Raw genomic sequence first — 20,449 nt, 5'->3', positions numbered from 1 at the left:
GTTCCCCGAATATTTCGAAGAACAAGAAGCCAAGGGCGCAGTTGAAGTACTATCCAGAGCGCACAGTGGCGTGGATACCGAAGCTGGCTCTGTACAGGAGAAGTAACAGAGCGATGGGCAGTGGCCTGTTGAGCTTCCACCGAAAGGACAAAGAGAAGGGAGGAATGGAGACGAAAGGGAGAAGGTTAAGGAGGCGTAGGAAGAAGCAGATGTACAGTTGGACGAGGGTGACTAGAATGGGCCAGGTGACGGTTCTGACAGAGTGAAGGTCGGCCAGGGCTGCGTTGAAGCAGGTAACTGAGGCCTTCATTGGGAAGGAATGAAGGTGCTGAGCCTCCGATACGTGTACCGACTTGCGTCTTTCTTCTGAGTCCTGACCTTTCGTCACTTTACCTGGACGCAGATGGAGAAAAGCCAGTCGGGTGGCAATTATGAACAGAGTAAAAAGAGTGCAATAAGGGGGGCTTGTTGGGATTTGCTGTTGCTGAGATATAGATAGTGGTGTTGATGGTGATGGTGACGATGTTTATTTTGGAAAAGAGGAGGAACTGGATAACATGAACAGAGGTGAACGAAGAGAAAAGAGGGTTCTGGGATTCGGGACAATCACCCAGACACCCACAGACCACGGTCGAAGCTTCCTCGCATGGCGGGAAGCGAGGGGGTCTTTCCTTCCTACTGAACTGCCACTGCCATTTTAAAATTTAGAATCCCTTGTCTCTGTTGCACCTACTCCTGCTACCCTGCCGGATATGAGGAAGTCATGACTGGCACCAAGTAATATAAGGTACATCAAGATACACCTAACATAAGGTAGACCAAGATTACTTTAAGGTACCTTGCAGTTTGATCTTGGTAAGTTCTGCCCATGTACTTGCTCGATTTGAAAACAGTAAAAAAGTAACTCGGGGTCCTCATACATGTGTCTTGGTCGTGTATCTACCTACCTTACCTATTAGCACAACGTGCTTCTACTCTAGGTGCTAGTGCCACAAGCCACGATGCCAACTTCCAAGCAGCTGTGGTCTCATGACAACCATCTATGATAGCCCATGTCACGAACTTTATCTTCTTCCTTTCCATCTCTCTAATGCAAGGTACCTTATGCTTCCATCCCATCACAGCATCAGCTCTCTTCCTTCCTCTTGCCCATCTTCACCATCCCAACCCTGTATCTTGAACCGAAACAGCACATCGCCCTGCCCCTTCTCTATCGGGTTGCCGTTGGAATCCCACAATGCGCGCTCCCGGTACGAGACATTGCCGTCCCAATCCACCATGATGATGGTCTGCCGCTGCGTTCCATACAGACCCGTCTCGAACCCGACGCCGGTGTTGACGTTTGGACCCGCCTGGCCATCCTGGGAAGTCGTCGTCGTCGTCGTCGTCGTCGACAGCCCATCCGGCCGCGTCAGCTCTTCGGCGGCCCTCATATCTTTGACCTCGCCCTTCCCCTTGGCCACCGCCGCCTCCATCTCGGCCCTATGACTCGCATCTCCGATGGCGGGGACGAAGATGGACTTTTGGAGTTCCGTCACGTAGTCGGCGAACCCCATTTCGGGTGTCGCCGGCGGAGGCAGGGTGTCGCGGTCGAGGATCGCGTAAAGTCGCGCCGTTAACTGGTCTTCGTCGAGATGGTTGGCGATGGCGTCGTCGATGGCTTCTCGTAGGAGTCGCTTGCCGTCCGCGACCTTGGGCCAGGGGTCCGGGTTATCGTAGGTCGTGTTGCTGAGGCCGTACACCTCGCCCCGCACGTCAGCAATCCAAGGCACGTCGTGGACGTGTGCGCAGCGATTCGAGACGATGGCAATGGGTTCGAGGGGGTTCTCGTCCCGATTGGGTTTGTTTGTTGTTGTCCCGTGCGTCCCGTTCGTGGCGGCCGTCGCATTCGCTTCGCCCGTCGGCTTCTCCTCTTCCATCTTCTCCTCCTCCTCCGTCGTTGTCCCATTAATCACGACGGCGTGTGGGTGCGAGCGCACCTGCCGCTTCTTTCGAAGTTTCCCGGCAACCATGGAGAAGCCACCGACGCCCTTGACGCCTTGGTCCCGCACGAGCCGATGCACGTTGTCGGCGACGGATGCATCCGGGTCGGCGCCCAGCCAGGCCGTCACCATGCCGCCGCGGCTGCGCTGTCCGCAGACGGGATGATCGGCGTCTGTCGGGTCCGTCTCGCGATAGTTTGTGAGAACGGCGAAGAGGCCCTGGTCGGTGATGCCTAGCCAGGTGCCCATCTCGGCGCGTTGGAGATCTCGCGACGACAAGACGTTGGCGCCCGAGGGTTCGTGCCTCCACCAGTGTGGGCGGCTAGTCGGTCGGAGGATGAACTCATCCCGGTTATCTATCGCGATGAGAGCATAGTCCGGATGAGCTGTCGTGAGGAGTACGATGCACATTTTCGGCGGGTTGTGTCTGGTCGAACGTCGTCAATGCTCGAATCGTCTGGGCCGTTGGTGATGATGTAATCCCAAGCTGCGGGGTAAGGGGTATATTGGTGTGTCGTTGAGAGGATGAATGGCAGTTTTGCGTGAGAGTAAGCGGGGTTAGGGGAGATTGAGTCGATTGAGTCTCGTGAGAATATAGGAGGCCGCAGGCCGATGAATGCTGACTCGTATGAATGAATGATGTCGAGGGGTAAAGGTTGTGGTTGTGGTTGTGTTATGAAGCGTTAGCGGTTCTCTGGTTTCTCCAGGTATTTGCCTCTTATGAGAGAACTTTGGGACTCCACGTGGGCGTGGGGACGAAGCTTTTCCAATCCGTCTTTTATTACAGGAAGGAAAACCAATTGCAAAAGAAAAAGAAAATTTAGTGGGCTGACAAACATTGCCATCCATTCAATCAGCCCACCAGTGGTCCAGACATAATCCCAGGGGTCTGGGCTATATATCCGCCTCGTACAACCCGTCTGGTTTTCAAATATCGTGGTCCGATACCAAGCCGAATCCAATAAAAGTCGATGCGTGACCTCATGTAACGGACGTGCGTCCATGCGTGGACGTTGTGGCACATCCCGGATCTCACAGGAGACTGGCCACTCGATGGTCATCAGGGAACGAGCTCTAGGCAAGGGTTCTACGGACGACGGAGGACGGACGACGTGTTGCCATGGGACCTCCGACTCCGGCCTCGTCCGACGGGGGGGCGACGGGTGGGAGAAGACGAGAATGTCCAAAAAATTAAAAAAAATTCACTATCCATGTGCAGTGTAATCTTTGTCACCGGGAGGCGGTGACACCCAACTGTTTGGGACCAATGCTGGGCTGGGCACGGATGACTTTTCTACTCTATACGTCGCGTCCCGTGGAGCAGGAGAATCCAGCGCGTATTCGCTTTAGGGAGCATGCTTAGTGGGTTTGACCAGATAGCATGTAAGTTTTGGTTGTAGACTTTGGAGGAGCGCTGTAAAAGTCGTACGAAATATGGGAAATTGATTCTGCAAAGTACCTAATCACGAGGTGTGATGTATCGAAGGTCGAACAGTGATGTGGGGAAAGTGTGTGTGGATGTGTAGATGTAGAAGGAAGAATATCCCAGCCCAAAAGGGTAGCTGTGGAGGCTAGATATACCCGTCAACAGGTGGTGCCTGCAGGCAACCACGCAACATGATGCACTTTACGGAGTACCGGGAGTACATATGTACACGACTGTGGACATAATAAATGGCAGGCATTGTGGGGATTCTGTACTACCTTAAGCCTCATTTCTCAGCAAGAAGGATAGAAATAGAACCCAGTGAGCTTCCGTGGTGTGTTAATCATGATTTATTGTAGGTTGTAGGTAGTTAATAAGCGCAAAGATATAAATCCAAACCCGACGGCTATTGAAGATGGAGAAAAAATGGAGAAGCTTAAAATGACGAGCAGACGATCACATGCCTCTATTCTGTATTACGTAAGAAATGGTAGGGCTCAACAGTTGCGTCTCCACCCAAGCCAAGGTAGCCACAAGCCACAAGCCACAACGGCCACGCCACCCCAACGTTTTCTTCTCGTCCCTGATAAGCTTCACAAGCTCCATCACCACCTTTTTTCACCCGACTTACCTTGCCTTGCTTACACTTTACACTTCTGAAAACCCAATTCTAATGCCGTCCCACTCGTTTCCGTTCCCCGCCCTACGATTTGCCCCGGCACTTGTTAGCCCAGGCGACCGCTAAGGCGTTGACTAGCCTGGGGGGGCTGTCGCGGCACCATCCCGATAGTTCCGGTTCTAGGGGCACCTAAAACGTCCTCAAGCACTGAAGAATCCGATGCCAGCGCATCCTGAATTGTGGCTTCAGTTGCTTCCTATCGCCCTGCCTCATCGAACTATTTTTCACTGATGCTCCTTGCTGCTTGCTGGGGGCCATATCATTCTCAGCCGTTTCGGGAAGTTGTCAGGGTAATGACGATAAGCAAATGAACACGGTGCAAGACACCAAACGACCAATAACGCCTTTTATCCTCTGCGAAGTTATGCAGAAAGATGAAGTCGGGTGCGCATTCCCTGATCCGTCATCCTATCAGGTTTGTATTTCTTCCCGATGGAGCTGTGCCAAAGTCCTTTCTCGGGATTCTCACCATCATCTTCTCTCCCATCCCAGTCCTCTGGTTCTAGACCGCCTTGATGTGATCACCAGGGGACTAGGGGACTAGGGGACTAGGGAACCTGGGACCAGAAGACCAGGGGTATTCTGCCGCGCTTTAGGCTCATCACACCTGCCTTTTCAGGGATTATAGCGCATCACGGCCCTGTCTGGAACATACCTACCTACAACTTACCTACCCCCTATTTATCAACCAAGACGTACGTCAGCAGCAGAACCGAGACATCATCACCACCAGCTGTCAAAGCGTATTTTTGCCAAGTCAGCAAAGGATCAACCCATCGTGATCCCCTCTGTCTTTTCGGTGGTTCAAACTTCACCCTGCCGCGACGCTGCAATTGGCATAGTACCTATCACCAATTCTATTCGTATGACGGACTCGTTGACCAGAAGGCGCACCGTGATCACCGCAACCAGTGCAACAGCAGAGCACGCCAGCATGCCAAAGACCCTAGCCAAATGATCCGTTAGCTTCCCAACGACTGCCAACATCTGGATCGGCACACCGTGAATCTCATCATCCCCGGTCGCCCAAGTGCCGCCCTCAGCTCCCAACCCGGCAGGTCCATATCCAGCGCGACTTGTCAATCCGGTATATCATCCGAAACCCACCTGCTAACCCCTGCTGACCTCCGATTCGCCTTAGGGCTGCCCGCACCACCCCTCCGTCGTCCGTGTATGTCTCCGACTTGTGCCAATAAGGAAGCTCAAGGGGCCTTGGCCTTCATCTCACGATCCCATCACCAGACCCTTGCAGAAACACTTCAACATTGGCGTCTTAGACTGTCGCGCCCTCCTTCCACTTACGTCCATTTTTCGGTCGAGACGTTACACCGGCGATCCTCTCGCTGGCTCAAGTCGTCATGAGAGCCGAGACATCCCTATCATCGGAGGGACCAGAGTAGCCTTGGGGGCTAGATCATGAACGACGCCTTCGTCCGGGTGGAAGGGAGAAATTGGTCCCAAGTTCTAACCAGTGCACGCGATCTTAGCATGCCTGCACCGTCCCGTTGTATAAACTCGTCTGTGCCCCCCTCAATGGCAAGCGGCTGAAGGAACGGCATGCCCGTTTTGCGGTACGAGTACGAGTCGGTCGGCCATACCTGGACATCGGCATCGTGATGCGTCTGAACAGCCTCATCCTCGGCCTCCCCCTCGCGGGGAGCGCCCTGGCTGCAAACCTCGACCCTCGACAATCTACCCGTATTGGAGAAAGCGACGAGGGTACAGCGCCTGTGGCTAAGAGTTTCATCATCGAGTACTCCCGTGTATGCACGCATGCCTCCTTGCACTGGCGGAGAAGAGAAGACAACTAGCAATCCGATCCGTTCACGCTTCCGTACTGACCCACCTACTCTCTTCTTCAGGCAGCCGTGAGAAGGCGACAAGAGAGCCTGGCCTCTGACGACAACATCACGGTCGTCAAGACCTTCGAGACCGATATCTTTTCCGGCATCAGCGTCGAAACGGACACCCACAACATCGACAGTCTCTTGCGTCTCCCCGACGTCGTCAACGTATGGCTGAACGAGGAGGTTCGTCTCGCCCCCATTGAGGTCCACCGACAATTTAGCGACGACGCTGCCGCTGCCGACTATTCCACACATAACGCCACCGGAGTCTCCAAGCTGCATGACCAGGGCTACTTTGGCAAAGGGGTCAAGATTGGCGTGGTTGACACGGGCATCTACTACCTTCACGAAGCTGTGAGTTGCCGTGCTCTTTATCGACTTTTCTATTTCGGCATGCTGATGCATTCGAATCACCTCCTTAGCTCGGCTCGGGTATTGGTCCTGGGTTCAAGGTCGAAGGTGGCTACGATTTTGTTGGCAACGGCTGTGAGTATTTGGTTCTCGAACTTTTGGGCCCATGTCAAGAGACTAACCGGCGAGGATCAAAAAGTCTGGCCTTCCGAGCCTGCTGAGCCGAGCGATGACCCTCTCGACTATGGGGGTCATGGTACCCATGTTGCTGGTATCATCGCCGGCCAGACCGGTTTGTGAGTTTCCATGCTGCACCTCCCCTGACGATAGTGGCCTCCTATAATAACATGACTCTGACATGTATACAGTTGGAAGGGTGTTGCCCCTGAGGCAACTCTCTATGCCTACAAGGTTTTCTCCCAGTCGGTGCGTTCCGACCCCCCTTACTCGTCGTCTTCACCCTTGACTCGGAATTCCTAACTAGTAACTCCCATCAAGCCGAGCACCACAACGTCCGTTTTGATCGAAGCCTTCCTTCGTGCCTATGAAGATGGTGTAAGCACCCTCGTGACATTCCTTCCTGCTCCTTTCTACATTGGTCGATCCGGTTTCTCAACTCCCACCCTAGTGCGACATCATCACCGCTAGCATCGGCGGCGCCAACGGCTGGTCCAACAACCTTTGGGCAGAAGTGGCCTCGCGTCTCGTGGAAGAAGGCGTCGTCGTCACCATTTCCGCCGGTAACAGCGGCGCAGCCGGTCCGTTCTTCGGTACCTCGGGCGGCTCTGGCCGCAACGTCGTCACCGTGGCCTCCCTCCGGACCGAACTCTTCCCGGCCTCGCCGTTTGAAGCCACTTTTTCTCTCGATGGCGAATCGAACACCACCAAGGTCGGCTACTTGCCAGCCACTTTTTACTTCCCCCCATCCGTGGCCGGCTGGCCCATCGTACCCTTGACGCTGGACACTTCCGTCGTCGATGACGCATGCCAGCCTTTCGGCGAAGACGGCCCAGACCTGACCGGCAAGGTCGCGCTGGTCCGCCGTGGCACCTGCAACTTTGCGGTCAAGCAGCAAAACGTCGCTGCTCTGGGCGCCGAGTACGTTCTCATCTACACCGACGACAGGCCCATCGTCACCCCTTCGACCGACCATGAGACCACTCTCCTTGGTATGGTCACGGCCGAGGCTGGAGGAGCCATCATCGGTACCATTTTGGCTGGCGGCAACGTGACGGCCGACTTCTCCGTCAACCCGGAAGAGGTTGTCGGCCTGGAGTACCCCGCGGGCGGTCTGCCTAGCACCTTCACCTCCTGGAGCGCCCTGTACGATTTGCAGATCAAGCCTGACATCGCTGCCCCCGGCGGTGACATCTTCAGTGCCTACCCCAATGGCGAATATGCCGTCACCAGCGGCACTTCCATGGCATGCCCGTACGTGGCCGGCGTTGCAGCGCTCTGGATCAGCGCATACGGCGGCCGCGAGGTCCACGGCAAGGGCTACGCCAAAGAACTGGGCGAGCGTATCATCTCTAGCGGCACGTCCGTCCCGTGGTCCGACGGTACGGAGACCGACTACGGCCATATTGCCCCTGTGGCCCAAGTTGGAAACGGCCTCGTCAACGCCTTCAAGGTGCTGAAATACGACACCGCGCTCCGGTTCGACAAGATTGCGCTCAACGACACGCGGTACTTCAGCCGCTATCACGATGTCACCGTCACGAACAACGGCGAAGAAGCCGTCACGTACACCTTTTCGGCCGAGCATGGTGCTGGTGTCGAGACTGTTGGGTGGCTTCCCACCGTAACTGGGGGTTTCACGAAACGCCTCAAGCGCTTTGTCGAGTTGGTGCCGATCGACTTGGAAGTGGACATCAGCTTTCCGAGGGCTTTTACTCTCCAGCCAGGCGAGAGCAGGACCGTTTCGTATGTGGCTTCGGTTTGGCTTCACAGTCGTGGTGATGCGGAGTAACAACGTACTGACCACGAGGTTTGCAGGGTCAACTTCAGGAACCCCGACACACTTGGCTGGAACGCCACGGCTTTGCCCCTGTATAGTGGCAAGGTCATCGTTTCGGGCAGTAACGGCGAGCGACTTTCTGTTCCCTTCTTGGGTTCGTATCTCGACCGCCTCGTCATCCTAGGGTGTCCACTGACCGTATGCTAGGTCTCGGTGCCGATTTGAAGCGTCAGACAGACCCCATCTACCACAATGGTTACCCATTCTCTGTGTCGGGGGTGAACAATGTGGACATTAACCAGGATTCATCGTACGTTCTTTCTCCCCATTTGGGATCCGAAGGGTGGACCGTTACGCGTTCGGGGCTGACATTCTGGACCAGGTATTCCTTCGACCTGAGCGTCGATGCACAGGACTTCCCCAAGGTCTACAACCGAATCAACTGGGGCAGCCGCCAAGTTCGTTGGGATGTGCGTTGCCATCAATCCCCCTCCTCATCCCCTGAACCTGCTTGGCAGACCTTGTTGTGACTTGAAGTAACACTGTGTCTTCCAGATCTTCGAGGCCGGTTGGCGAGAGCGCAATTGGAAGTATCCTCCCGTAGAAGGCGAGAACGGCTACATCGGCCCGGCGGCGGGATGGAGCAGCGCCGGATCGGTCGCCGTGTTTAACCCGGCCATCCACAACCCGAACACCACCTTCACGTTCCCGATCACGGACGTTTACCGCAATGCCGAAACGACGGCCATCGAGTTCCGATACTACTGGTTTGGCAAGCTCGGCAACGGGAGTCTGATTGCCAACGGCCGATACAAGTATGGTTTGGCCCTGTTCCTTCCCTATATCCTCCCCTTGTTCACCCCTATTCCCCTATTCCCCTCACCCCCTTTTCTTCTACAAATTCAGAACGACAAAGATAATTCTGGTGGATGTTTGTGTCGCTGACTAGAGCGTGCAGAATGCGCTTTGCCACGCTTAAACCGTTTGGCAACCCTCATGCTGCTGATAATTGGGACGTATTCCACACTCCTGAGATCGAGGTCACGGGTCAGCATTATTGAGCGTCATTGTTGCGGGTTGAACAGACGGAGTCACGGAGAGGTGAGGCAATGATTCATAAACAGGAGCAACACAATATTGCGCATGTCTTCTAGAAATAACGTATATTTAGCAGGGCTCCTGCCCGTATAGAGATAAATAACTATGGGTGGACTGGACGATCTGAGCTGAACACCTCACACCATTCAAGTCTTTTATGTCCCGAATTGGTGGCTTGCCGTGTGGGTTCACCGTTCAGAGCTCGGCCCTTGGCTCGCATTCCTTGGTCACCTGGAAGTTGACGTCGACAACAACGGCGCGGTGGTCAGAGATCCAAAGACCATCGTCAAAGCGGTTCTCAACGACACCGTACGTAAGAAGGTCCATGTTCCGAGCCTCCTTCCTCCAAACGAAAATATGGTCGATACGACTCAGGGAGCTCTGAGGGGGGTTGCCGGCATGGAAGCCAGTGAAGGTGTAGAAGTGGCCATGGATCCGGCTCTCGCCCACCACGTGGCGGACGTCATGGTAGTGGCCCGGGGCAATCATCTCGAGGTAAGCAGGGTTATCGGGACGGATGTTGAGGTCACCGCCGAGGAAAACGGGCGTCGCATCCGCCTCGCTGGCGCCCGTGCTGCTGCTGGTCGACCGGGCATACTTCCGGGCAAGACGCACGAGGAGCCTCGCGCTCTCGACGCGGGCGACCTGGCCGACGTGGTCGAAATGAGTGCACATGTAGACGAAGGGGAGACCGGACTTGATGTGGCGCAGGTGGGCGACGGTGACGATGCGCGGCAGGGCGGCGTCCCACCCCCGGGAGCCCGGGACGTCCGGGGTCGGGCTGAGCCAGTAGGTGGTGTTGGCGAGCATGTCCCAGGTGTCCGGGCGGTAGAAGATGGGGCTGAACTCGCCGCAGTTCTTGCCGTCGTCGCGGCCCACGCCGACGTGGTTCCAGTCTCGACCCAGGCCGGCGGCGACGTCGGCGAGCTGCGTGGGGACGACCTCCTGCATGCAGACGAGCGACTCGGGGCGCGCGGCCGTCTCGTAGTTGAGCTGCGAGAGGAGCGCCGGGAGGCGGTCTCGCCATCGCGGCTCTGCGGCGCCCGGGTTGTTGGTCGCCAGGCGGATGTTGTAGGAGATGAGGCGTGGGTTGACGCTCAGCTGCGTGGTGCAGGCAGCGACGGTGGCCATGAGGGCAGCGGCCGTAGAGAAGAGGGCGGCGGTCTTCATCTTGACTTTTGACGCTTTTCTTTGCTTGCCTTGTGAGAAGTTAGAACAGGCGGTCGGGGCTTGTCTTGTCTAGTGGGCTGCGAGAGCATGGGCCTAGCCTGATGACGGACTAGGACGCTCTGTAGCCTCTGTTGGCAGTTGCAACTTGCAACTCGTGGGATCCAGAGTTGGGGAAGGACAGATATTTACGTCGACGCCATTCGTACGAAAAGGATACTTACCGTGGTCTTCGTCTCGCTCCCTCGCCCCCCCCCCCTTCCTTTGCAATTCCTACATACTCCATGTCACATCAAAACGTGCGTGTCGGATCACTCGGGGTAGGTCTTTCTTGGCACGACCACGGTCCACAGGGTGAGACTGAACGGTAAGATAGGCCTCTTCGTCATAGGACACCGAAACCACGCGCACGTGTTGCTGAAGCCACAGCTATCGAACAGTGTTGACTGAAGGTTCAGGAACCAGGAAGTCAAAAATATGGAGCCAGAGCTACTGGTGGTTGCAACTTGCAACCTTCGGAGCGGGATTCGGGGCTCACGTGGGGTTATGGCCGGTGCTCATTCGTCCGAACACCCAACACAATCCCGGGGCTGCGGGTCCGACTCAGTGGAGACATGATGACATCCAGATGTGGGATATATGCATTATTCATGGTCTTTGGATTTCTGGCACTTTGTGTTACTCTTGTTACTCTTGCATGCGTAGAACTTCTTCTAGCGTGGCGCATGTACTATATTAGTCGAATGGGAAAACTGCCCTGTATCATGTCATTGGCGTTGCCTTCTGGAATGTAGGCGAAGCCAAGGAACCTGGAAGACTGCTAGACTTGGTATATCAGGGACTGAACCACGTGTGTTACTAAACCGTATCGGATCTCTGGTATCGAGCAATATGTTTTGCCATAAATAAGGATATTTCTCCGTCGGAGGATTTGCTGCGATGTTCGGTACCAGATGTTGGGGCTCTCCAGGATAATATAGCCGACATTTGTGCTGGTGTAACTTGGACCTCTATAAGTCGACCACGGCTCTGATTACCCGAGGGCGTGGTAAAAGATGTTCTGGGGTTAGCTTGATCGTAGATGGAGGGCTTTTTGAGGGCGTGCAGTTTGGATCCTGGTTCCGTATATGGCGGCGGTGTATGTCTACAGTCTCGGTGAATATTTCGATGACCGTTCCGAATCGCTGCTCTCCGAAAGAAAAGACTCCACTTTCCCTGCGGCTTGGATGGCGCCTTGATGAAGTCCTCTTTGGGAAACCAAAGTCTGTAGCAATGTAAGTACGTAAACCCATCAAAGTTTCGGGGAACGTGGGCCTGGCCTCTGTATACTGTCTCGTATGTTCAGAGCCGATGACTTCCCAAGAAACGGCCACTAGTATAAACAAGTGGATGGCGTTAGAAGGGGCGAAATTGGGAAATCAGATGACATTAAGGAAGTATCTAGTGTTTGCCCTTCAGCTGGTATTCTAAAAACTTCGAAGTATCCACATCCAACCTCAGAGGATCGATGTAATACATGTAGTACAGATGATATGGCTGATCACTTGGTTTTCGGGGGTTCGACCTCCGGCCCCGGCTTTGTCGCGGTGATGGCAACGTAGCGCCAGTACTTTTGGCCCTCCAGTCCTCGTGCACCAGCCACAGTATTAATAAAATAGGGCTCGAGATGGAACAGTTTGACGAAGAAATAGGGGACGATGGCCAAAGCCCAGAAGAGCCGCAGCATAGGTCGCACGTTCTCCGAATAATCCTCGACGACGACGTCGCGAAAGCCAGCCTCTTCGAGCAGCTGTTTGAAGTAGCCCTTCTTAGAAACCATGTTCATGGGCATGGCGGCCAACTCGTTGACCTGGTGCATGGGACGGGCCAGGTGTCCCAGGACTTCCTCCGACTCGTACTCGTGGTCGTATTCGAACATGGCGATGCGGCCACCGGGGCGTGTCACGCGGTAGAAACCAGCCAGCACGGCGGCCGGGTCTGTAGCGTGGACGAACGTCTCCATGGTGTACACGCCGTCGTGGGACTCGTCTGGAATGGACTCGAGGTGGTGGTAGTCCATGCGCGACACCGTGACCTGGCCCTTGGGCAAGCCTGATCGCTGCACATTGCGACGCGCCTTCTCGACGTGGTGTGGGGTGAAGTCAAAGGCGGTGACGCGTAAGCCCTTGTTGGCCATGAACAGGGCGACGTGGCCCACGCCGCACCCGGCATCGATGACTTGCGACCCGGGAGGTAGGTCTAGACGGGTATGCATCTTCTTCTCCATCTTGCGGAGAGCCCGACGAATAGGGAACGGCCATCGCGTGTCTTTTTCCCAGTATCCAAAATGTCGAGTGCCTCCGAGCACCAGGCGGTATCCAATGCGAGACTCGAGGGATCCATAGTATGATAGAAGCGTGGGGTTGTGGTTAATCAGAGGCGCATCCGCCGTCGTCGACTCCGTGCTCATGGTAATTTGTGTCTGCGTATCTGCAGTTTTGTCTCTCTTCCTCCCAGAGACTTGTAGCGATCGATCGAGGGCGCAATGGACGACGGACGCGATCGGACACAGAATCGAGTAAACGACCGGGTAAGGGGGGCGAAGAGCGACTACAAATGCGACTGTGTGTTCTGAAGAGAAACAGATGTTAGCCAAGTGTAAAGATTCATTGACGAAGTTTTATACCTGCCATTCAAATTGATTCTCGACAGTACGCAGGTGGCTGTGCACGCCGTAGTCTCGGTAGGGTGGAAGGGCGGCGATTCAGCAGTGGTTGGTGTGTCGAGTTGGGAGGGAGAAAATGGTGAATTGCCCCGAGTCGGCAGCAAGTTTGGGATCTCGAATCCGCCGCGGAGATAAGATAAGAATAGTTACCTACCTAAGGTACCTTAGGTACCTTTGTCTATACCTTAGTACACACCACTCATGCATGGCTGCCTTAGAATTGGGGCGAGGCAGTATCCAAACGCTGAGGCGTCAAGAAGGCTTGGTCGCTTCAGCCAGTTCCCGCTAATCACGGCAAGCCTTAGCCGCCCATTACCGCCCGCGGGGTCCGGCCCGGACGCAATTAAGCGGGACCGACTCCGCATTGAACTCCGTCGACCTCACCCGGAGACCAATGGCAACAACGGCAGATAAATCAGGTAATCGATACGATTTTTGGAGACGCATCGCGCTCGTTTCATGATACCGAAAGGACCAACGACACAATACATCACTCCAATATCGTACTGCAAGACTACATTTAGAATTTCAGACATTATGCGACCACGCGGCCAACATGGCAAACAGCGATCTTAACCTCTGGGCGCTGTGTGGGCCCCTGCTGACTCTGGGTTCAAAGCATCAGCGTTCCCCTTCCCGAGCGACAAGCGAGAGTTATGTTCCCGATGTTTTGCTTTCATCGCCATTCGCTTTTTCAGAAAGCAGCGAACAGTTACGGTTTCTCTTCCGGAGAGAGGAATCTTCTCCTTCTAGTCCTTCGTTTGATTTTCCTTCCGTCTCTGGTCGTTTGATTCCCCAGGCTGGACCTCAGGGGGATCTCCCGTATCGAATACTCTCAAGTTCTCAACACTATATCTATTATCGGGCAGTCTCCGTGTTCAACCCACGAGAGAAATGCCTGCTTTCGGCAACACCACAGTCATCAACAATACTTCGGCAGCACTCTCCAATGGCGTCTCTGACATCGAACCGGGCTCTGCCATTGTGGGCTGGGTGAGGGCCAGTGATGATCGCGGCACTGTCGACATTCTGTTTTCTTGCTGCCTCACCATCGTTCTCTGCGTCTGGGTTTCAACATATCCCAACGTGCCATCTCCTCAAGACCGCTGGTATCACCAAGTCAGGGATAAATTCAATCTTGCTTGCATCGGATTCCTGGGCCCCGACTTCCTATTCGGTATCGCCATTGGCCAGTTAACGAGCGCGAGAAGGAGTGTTAAGGTCAGTCAGCTCCCTGTCGCCCAACTCACATCTCTCGTAGTCTGTTCCCTCCCAGGCTCTCCCCTGGTGTAACCTGGTTGCTAATATGGGACCCGCATAACTGCAGATGTTCCGCGACAGTCCCGAATTGCTCGAGGGACGCCTATGGACTCTGACACACGCCTTCTATGCTGATATGGGGGGATTCATACTCACCAGTCCCGACTACCCACTGGGATTTCCCATCGATGCCGAGCAGCTATATTACCTCGTGAAACACGGCCATTTGGACTTCCCACGGTTGACCCTGGATAGGATCAAGGAGAAGAGCAAGGCAGACACGCTCTCCAGGTAAGCACATGATGGTCACCTGCGCACCCGGCGCCTACAACTAGTGTCAGACTCGTAACGATTCCTCGTCCTCTTTCGTTCTAATGTTCTGTGTTCCCTTCAGAATCCTTGTCCTATGGCAAGTTATCTGGTTTAGTGCCACGGAGTTCCACCGCATCGCCAACGGCCACCCCATTACTACCCTGGAGTTGACGGCCTTGACATTTGCCTGCGTCATGGTCGCGACTTCGGCAGTCTGGTATTTCAAGCCATCCATCGCAAACGCAGAAATCCTTGAGACGAGGGAAGGGCGAACAGTCGCTTTTATTCGAGACTGTGCTCGACACAAGGTGAGACCGAAGCCTCAATTCCTCCCTGAGTTCATCTTTGATTCTTTGCAAGGCAACTCAACTCGGCTAATATTGAGTTTCTTTCATTCAACAGACTCACCCTAACCTACCGATCAAGTGGTACCGGACCCCACTTGATTTCATCTCACGCCGTAACTTCCACATAGACAAGCACTGGCAGTACTATTCACGTCTGACGCACATTGTCGGCGTGCCGTTCTTCAGTCGCGAGGTCAGGACCGTCCCCTGGGACCGCTTCCCCTCCGATACTTGGATTGCTCCAGAGGGCTGGATCATTCCTTTTGGTCTCCTCATCCAAATCCCGTTCAGTCTTGCCTTCCTCGCCGGCTGGGACATGCACTTCCCCTCCGAAGGGGAGATGTGGGCCTGGCGGGCCTGCAGCATCTTCCACGCCGCCTACTCTCTCCTTGGCACCGTCTACTTCATGTTCGGTTCACTTCGCGGCAGGGGCGAGAGGCTCATCAGCCTCCGGACAGTGGGGGGCCTGGTAAAGAGTCAAAGCGACGTCAACTCTGGCGCGACGCAGAACCATACGGAGCTCTCTTCGTCTTCCGACTTGGAGTCACAGCTGGTGCAGGACGACGTTACCCTCAATGGCCTTGGAGCCCTCCGTGCGAAGACAGGGGCGGTCAAGCCCCTGAGGCGTGCGAAGACCGGGTTCACAACGTGGGTTGCCCGCTGGAGGAATATCTCGCTTGACCAGGACCCCGATATGGAGGTACCGCTTCGATGGATGGTACCCTTCCTCATACCGACCTTTCTGTATATCTTTTGCCGCCTTTACTTCTACGCCGAGGACTTCATCGCCCTTAGACAACAACCCGAGGCTGTGTACCTTGGCCATGAGCGCTTTATCCCTTTCTTCTAATGTTATGATGATTAATTCACCAGTTTGCAGTACGATAAGACGGTTGTTAGACCTTTGGGATGTTTAGATCTTCCTTGTCTACCTACCGCAGGGGTATTCCAACAGAGCAAAATGAATACCGATGAGCTCAGCCAAGACTTGCAGCACTCAATTGAATAAGTTACCCATGAACATCTCGGAATCAATATGAAAGGCCATTCTCGCTCTATTACGAGCTAGAGAGCCAATTAGCTAGCGAACCAATTCTGTATAGAGAACTATTAAGTGGGTAGTCACGAGGAGTGGAAAGGTAGTAGCGAGAGGGTAGGGAGTAGGCGTGGATTAAGTGGTAGTTATAACTAGTATAAATATAGGTAGTCCCGACTCCCGACTCCCTAGAAAGTCAGAATAATCGCTCGCCCTCTTTACTGAGAAGGATATATTACTCTAGCTCTTAAGCTCCTATACCCTTGCCGGTATAGTTAAACGGATATCGTGAATAGATACCTACGCCCTAGTCTAGCCTACGGCTCCGGGCGGCGGTATCGGCCTAGGGTAGTAACGGCTATCTTAGTATAGGAACCTGTCGTGGTCCTGATATGGTCCTGGCCTGGCCCCGGCCTCTACCTCCTAGGCAGGGGCACCTGATAAGAACCATCAGACTATAACCACTTATTTACCTTATACATTATATTACTATCGGCCGAAAGTTTCAACGAACTTAACTTGGACTGTCTCTTTCCGGGGACCCGGCATACTGAGGTAACTCAGGTGAGGCTCCAGGCATCAATGATCAGATCATCAGACTACTCCAAGTTGAGAGCAGAGTCGCAGACTATTTTATGCTATTTATATCGACTGAAACAAGTCGTGTTTTTGATTGGCTTCTGTCTTGGTACCCGCAGGAGATTTCTCGCTGCTTTTTAAGGAGAAGAGGGGCATAGCCTGACTTGTCTACCTTGCCACTGTTTCGTTTCCCCCCATGTTCCACATACGATCTGAATGCCTCCAGCGAAGTCATGGAAGCCCAACTCTGCCAAGTGTGCCGGGGCATATTCATAGGCGAGAAGGTGCTTCGGGAACCTCGGCCTCATCACCAGTCCAAGAATGATATGCTTGCGGCGGCGGCTGAAGGGTGTCGGCTGTGCAAAGTCATCACCCAGAGCCTGGGATTTGGGCACCTTGAGTCCAGTGAATCACTGGAAGCAGTGTGGTATCTCTCGCCCCTACAAGACGCGGAGAGTCACCATGATTCGAGTTCGACTTGCCCTTGGTTTCGGTTGACTATAGATGCGATGGACGAAGACGACGAGATAATCGACACCGAGAACGATTTAACTGATTTGCCTGAACGGTGTCAGGATGTCGATGAGAAAGGACATGTCCGGCTGCCCAAATCGGGGGCAGATATAAGAGACCCGGATATACCGAGCTCGCCTCCGGCATGGGCTTTCACCCTTATTCCAGCGACGGGTAGGCTGAACTGTTGGAGAGCAGACAGAAACGAGCTGAAGTTTTCATTTCTAATCAACATCTTTCAGATCCTGCGGTTGCAGACATACAATATGAGCCTCCTTCAAGCCCTCAGGACCCTCGGATGTGGTCTCTAGCCAAACAATGGCTCGAGAAATGTCGGAGCGGTCATGCAAAATGCTCAGAATCACGGAATCCCACTTTTTACCCAACAAGACTCGTTGAGATCATCGACCACAGCACCCTTCGGGTTCTCGACTGTAACAACAGAAGACCATCGGGGCCTTATGTAGCGTTCTCCCACTGCTGGGGCCGCGCCGAAACCCTCAAGCTCCTCGAAGAAAACAAGGCCCGGCTGGAAACCAGCATCGACATCGACGAGTTGCCTCGGAGCTACAAAGAGGGCATTGAAGTTGCTATGAGGTTCGGCTTTAGGTACATCTGGATTGACTCGCTTTGCATCATCCAGGACTCTCTGGACGACTGGCGAGCCGAAGCGGCCACCATGAAGGACGTGTACAACAGTGCCTCGCTCACAATAGCCGCAAGTGCCGCTTCGGAGAATTCTGAAGCCAGTTTCCGGCGGAGGGATCCCGCTGGTATACAGCATATCCGAGTCAACCCGACCTGGAACGGCATTCCGAAAGTGCAATATGTTCTAGCGAGCATGGATCTCTACCAAGATGAAATCGCACATTCTCCACTACGCCGCCGCTCCTGGGTTATTCAAGAGTATTACTTATCTTCACGCACGCTAAGTCTAACCCGCTCCCAGATCTGGTGGGAATGCCGCGAGACAATGTACAGCGAATCGTGGCCGAACGGGGTTCCAGAGAGGTTGCGTCACACAGTACGTGACGACCAAACGCGCGAGGAACTGCACAGAGAAGGGCTACAGGGGGTAGGAGGCTCGGGTTACGGGGCTTCCTATTATCATCGTCTCTGGTACAATCTCGTGGAGAAGTACATGAGCTGCCGACTTACCGTTTTCTCGGACAAGATGATCGCGATGGCGGGTCTTGCCAGCTATTTCCAGCCCAACTTGGGGGACGACGAGTACGTTGCAGGCCATTGGCGATCTCAGCTGCCCCAGTCTCTCTGTTGGGATACCTTTCCGTACTTGAGTCGCCCTAAGGTGTACCGGCCATCCCAGTACAGAGCACCATCGTGGTCCTGGGCGTCCGTCGAAGGCGACGTGACGTTTCAACACAACACCCACGATGCAGATGGAAGCAACACCGTCCACGTTTGTGAAGTCCTCGAGTTTAAATCCGTCAAGGCAGGTCCGAGTCCTACTGGAGATTTGAGGGGGGGTTATTTACAACTCAGGGGCCGCTTGTTTCCGGTCAAAATCAGAGAACAATTTCTGACTGTTCCGGATGAGGGTGGCGATTACGGCTACATCAAAGGGTCCGCCGAAGATGAGAACAGAGTCACTGACGGAGATGATGACACGACGGGGGCCAGCCTGGACGAGTTCACAAGTGACAACTGGCCTGTGGTGTCGAGCCTTGACACCTCTGCCGTGGACGTGCTAGACAACGCCGTTCTAGACACGACGAGACGTGTTGCAAGGCTAGCGCACGAATGGGATGGTAGGCTTTTCTGTCTTCCCCTGATTGAGTGGGTTTATCTTGAAAAGCCACGACTGCGAGGCATCATTCTAGGCCATACCCGAGGGGAACCTCCAAGCCGCTATCAGAGAGTAGGATTCTTCTATTGCGAGGGGTCTATTACCACTTCTCACTTTGAAGGAGGCGAGGTTGAGGAGTTTTTTGTTATTTAATATAGGCGAAGTTGCAACTTATCGAGCCGTAGTTAATCAGACTAGACAAGAGTAAGTCTAGTAGCATTTCCTTTGTGTAAGTATGCCATGTATATAGTTTCGTTTGTACTGCAAATCAAGCCCGGCTGTTTTAAACTTCTAGTTTATCCTATATTCCTGGTACAAATGCGAAGTCTAGGTGTCTCAAATGCGATAAATTTCAAGCTTAAGATAACCATTTCTATTAATTATAAGACTATGCTTATGCTATACGAGGTAGTTTCGAAAATCGAAACTTTTCGCAGTATGATAGTATCTGATGAATCAATTTTAGTCAAGAGCGACATGTATTATGTGATAACTAAGACCTGGCTAACTAATATTACTATCAACTGACATTACTAGTTCTATTACTCCTTAACTTACCCATACTCATATTTGATATAACGCAAGACGTTATTGATGTAATCAATTTAATACACTATTATCTATTCAAGAAACAAAGAGGGATGCGCCTGTTCCTGTTACATCAAGCAGAGTAACAAAGCAAGCCTCACAAGAAACCACACATATACGGCCCGGGAAACTGCAGAACATAAACCCACAGCCCCCAGGGCGAAGCCCGCACCTACCTTTCCAACTACCTTCACGAAATTATCCTATCTTTTCTGCACATTTACTTTTCCAATCGCCTGACTAGGTAAGGATGCACCATTCCCATACTTCAAGTCTCTTACTGCTTCCCGATTTCTTACGTTATAGATGATAACCATACCGACCGGTCTCTAGCTGTATCCGAAATGCCTCTCGCCATCACATCCGAGTGCTGGGGCACTTGGGGCGCTGTGATAGAGGATCTTGCCGACAACTTCGAGTTCCCAGCTCGTACTTTTGAGACAGTCAACGGATACCTCACCATATTTACTGGTCCAGGCAGCACACTGCGCGTCAACACAGAGATGTGGAAGTTCATCCTCGACGTAATCCGTCAAGAGGATTCCATTGTCGACATTATTGCCATCACCATTATCTCCAAGGCTGGCAAGAGCTCCAATACCCGTGCCGGTTGGGTTATTACGCGGTCTTGCGCGTCCACGGGACCATCCTGGAAGGCGAGGTTGGCCCTCCTGCTTATATTACGAACAACAACAATAGCAATGGTCACGACAGCGGTTTTCGGCCTCGTTGGATCAAGGTTACAAATGGAGGACGCAATATCATCAACTGCTGCACAGCCGAGTGTGACGGTCCT

At 53.7% G+C, this 20,449-nt stretch overlaps 7 protein-coding genes across 7 annotated transcripts; 3 read left to right on the top strand and 4 right to left on the bottom strand.

The window, feature by feature from the left end:
- Positions 1-1,118: 1,118 nt before the first annotated feature.
- SODALDRAFT_267866 (hypothetical protein) lies at positions 1,119-2,393 on the bottom strand (the record flags this gene model as incomplete). The annotated part of the gene is made up of 2 exons (XM_028607573.1): positions 1,119-1,826; positions 1,959-2,393. 2 exons carry the CDS (start codon positions 2,391-2,393, stop codon positions 1,119-1,121), a joined length of 1,143 nt encoding a protein of 380 aa, XP_028470353.1.
- Positions 2,394-2,529: 136 nt separating this feature from the next.
- SODALDRAFT_18086 (hypothetical protein) lies at positions 2,530-3,192 on the bottom strand. Its single transcript, XM_028607051.1, has one exon. The coding sequence runs from the start codon at positions 3,041-3,043 to the stop codon at positions 2,666-2,668; it is 378 nt and encodes a 125-aa protein (XP_028470352.1). The 5' UTR covers positions 3,044-3,192; the 3' UTR covers positions 2,530-2,665.
- A 2,511-nt stretch (positions 3,193-5,703) lies between these two features.
- Positions 5,704-9,303, top strand: SODALDRAFT_319199 (serine endopeptidase; the record flags this gene model as incomplete). The annotated part of the gene is made up of 12 exons (XM_028609438.1): positions 5,704-5,850; positions 5,950-6,288; positions 6,357-6,420; positions 6,485-6,581; positions 6,654-6,711; positions 6,784-6,840; positions 6,914-8,208; positions 8,281-8,396; positions 8,450-8,552; positions 8,625-8,712; positions 8,798-9,057; positions 9,201-9,303. 12 exons carry the CDS (start codon positions 5,704-5,706, stop codon positions 9,301-9,303), a joined length of 2,727 nt encoding a protein of 908 aa, XP_028470351.1.
- Positions 9,304-9,388: 85 nt separating this feature from the next.
- SODALDRAFT_326703 (endonuclease/exonuclease/phosphatase family protein) lies at positions 9,389-10,668 on the bottom strand. The gene has a single exon (XM_028610239.1). The coding sequence runs from the start codon at positions 10,508-10,510 to the stop codon at positions 9,536-9,538; it is 975 nt and encodes a 324-aa protein (XP_028470350.1). The 5' UTR covers positions 10,511-10,668; the 3' UTR covers positions 9,389-9,535.
- A 1,251-nt stretch (positions 10,669-11,919) lies between these two features.
- On the bottom strand, positions 11,920-13,296 carry SODALDRAFT_287884 (methyltransferase type 11). The gene is made up of 2 exons (XM_028608583.1): positions 13,177-13,296; positions 11,920-13,117 (listed from the first exon to the last, which is right to left on the bottom strand). The coding sequence occupies exon 2, from the start codon at positions 12,954-12,956 to the stop codon at positions 12,048-12,050; it is 909 nt and encodes a 302-aa protein (XP_028470349.1). The 5' UTR covers positions 12,957-13,117; positions 13,177-13,296; the 3' UTR covers positions 11,920-12,047.
- Positions 13,297-13,843: 547 nt separating this feature from the next.
- Positions 13,844-16,344, top strand: SODALDRAFT_326702 (hypothetical protein). The gene is made up of 4 exons (XM_028610238.1): positions 13,844-14,432; positions 14,539-14,762; positions 14,866-15,091; positions 15,186-16,344. The coding sequence occupies exons 1-4, from the start codon at positions 14,106-14,108 to the stop codon at positions 15,978-15,980; spliced, it is 1,572 nt and encodes a 523-aa protein (XP_028470348.1). The 5' UTR covers positions 13,844-14,105; the 3' UTR covers positions 15,981-16,344.
- A 598-nt stretch (positions 16,345-16,942) lies between these two features.
- SODALDRAFT_326701 (HET-domain-containing protein) lies at positions 16,943-19,289 on the top strand. Its single transcript, XM_028610237.1, has 2 exons — positions 16,943-17,432; positions 17,501-19,289. The coding sequence occupies exons 1-2, from the start codon at positions 17,072-17,074 to the stop codon at positions 19,216-19,218; spliced, it is 2,079 nt and encodes a 692-aa protein (XP_028470347.1). The 5' UTR covers positions 16,943-17,071; the 3' UTR covers positions 19,219-19,289.
- The last annotated feature ends 1,160 nt before the right edge of the window (positions 19,290-20,449 follow it).

This window comes from Sodiomyces alkalinus, assembly GCF_003711515.1.
Source record: "Sodiomyces alkalinus F11 unplaced genomic scaffold SODALscaffold_1, whole genome shotgun sequence".
Classification (NCBI taxonomy): Eukaryota; Fungi; Ascomycota; class Sordariomycetes; order Glomerellales; family Plectosphaerellaceae; genus Sodiomyces; species Sodiomyces alkalinus.
The sequence above is the reverse complement of the archived record's forward strand: the minus strand, read 5'-3'. Positions and strand labels throughout refer to the sequence as shown.

Coding starts and splice junctions, on each gene's coding strand:
- SODALDRAFT_287884 (XM_028608583.1), bottom strand. CDS start 12,956: ATGAGCACGGAGTCGACGACGGCGGATGCGCCTCTGATTAACCACAAC.
- SODALDRAFT_18086 (XM_028607051.1), bottom strand. CDS start 3,043: ATGACCATCGAGTGGCCAGTCTCCTGTGAGATCCGGGATGTGCCACAA.
- SODALDRAFT_326702 (XM_028610238.1), top strand. CDS start 14,106: ATGCCTGCTTTCGGCAACACCACAGTCATCAACAATACTTCGGCAGCA. Junction 14,433..14,538: donor GCGCGAGAAGGAGTGTTAAG/GTCAGTCAGCTC, acceptor GCATAACTGCAG/ATGTTCCGCGACAGTCCCGA. Junction 15,092..15,185: donor GAGACTGTGCTCGACACAAG/GTGAGACCGAAG, acceptor TTCATTCAACAG/ACTCACCCTAACCTACCGAT.
- SODALDRAFT_326703 (XM_028610239.1), bottom strand. CDS start 10,510: ATGAAGACCGCCGCCCTCTTCTCTACGGCCGCTGCCCTCATGGCCACC.
- SODALDRAFT_326701 (XM_028610237.1), top strand. CDS start 17,072: ATGCTTGCGGCGGCGGCTGAAGGGTGTCGGCTGTGCAAAGTCATCACC. Junction 17,433..17,500: donor CACCCTTATTCCAGCGACGG/GTAGGCTGAACT, acceptor AACATCTTTCAG/ATCCTGCGGTTGCAGACATA.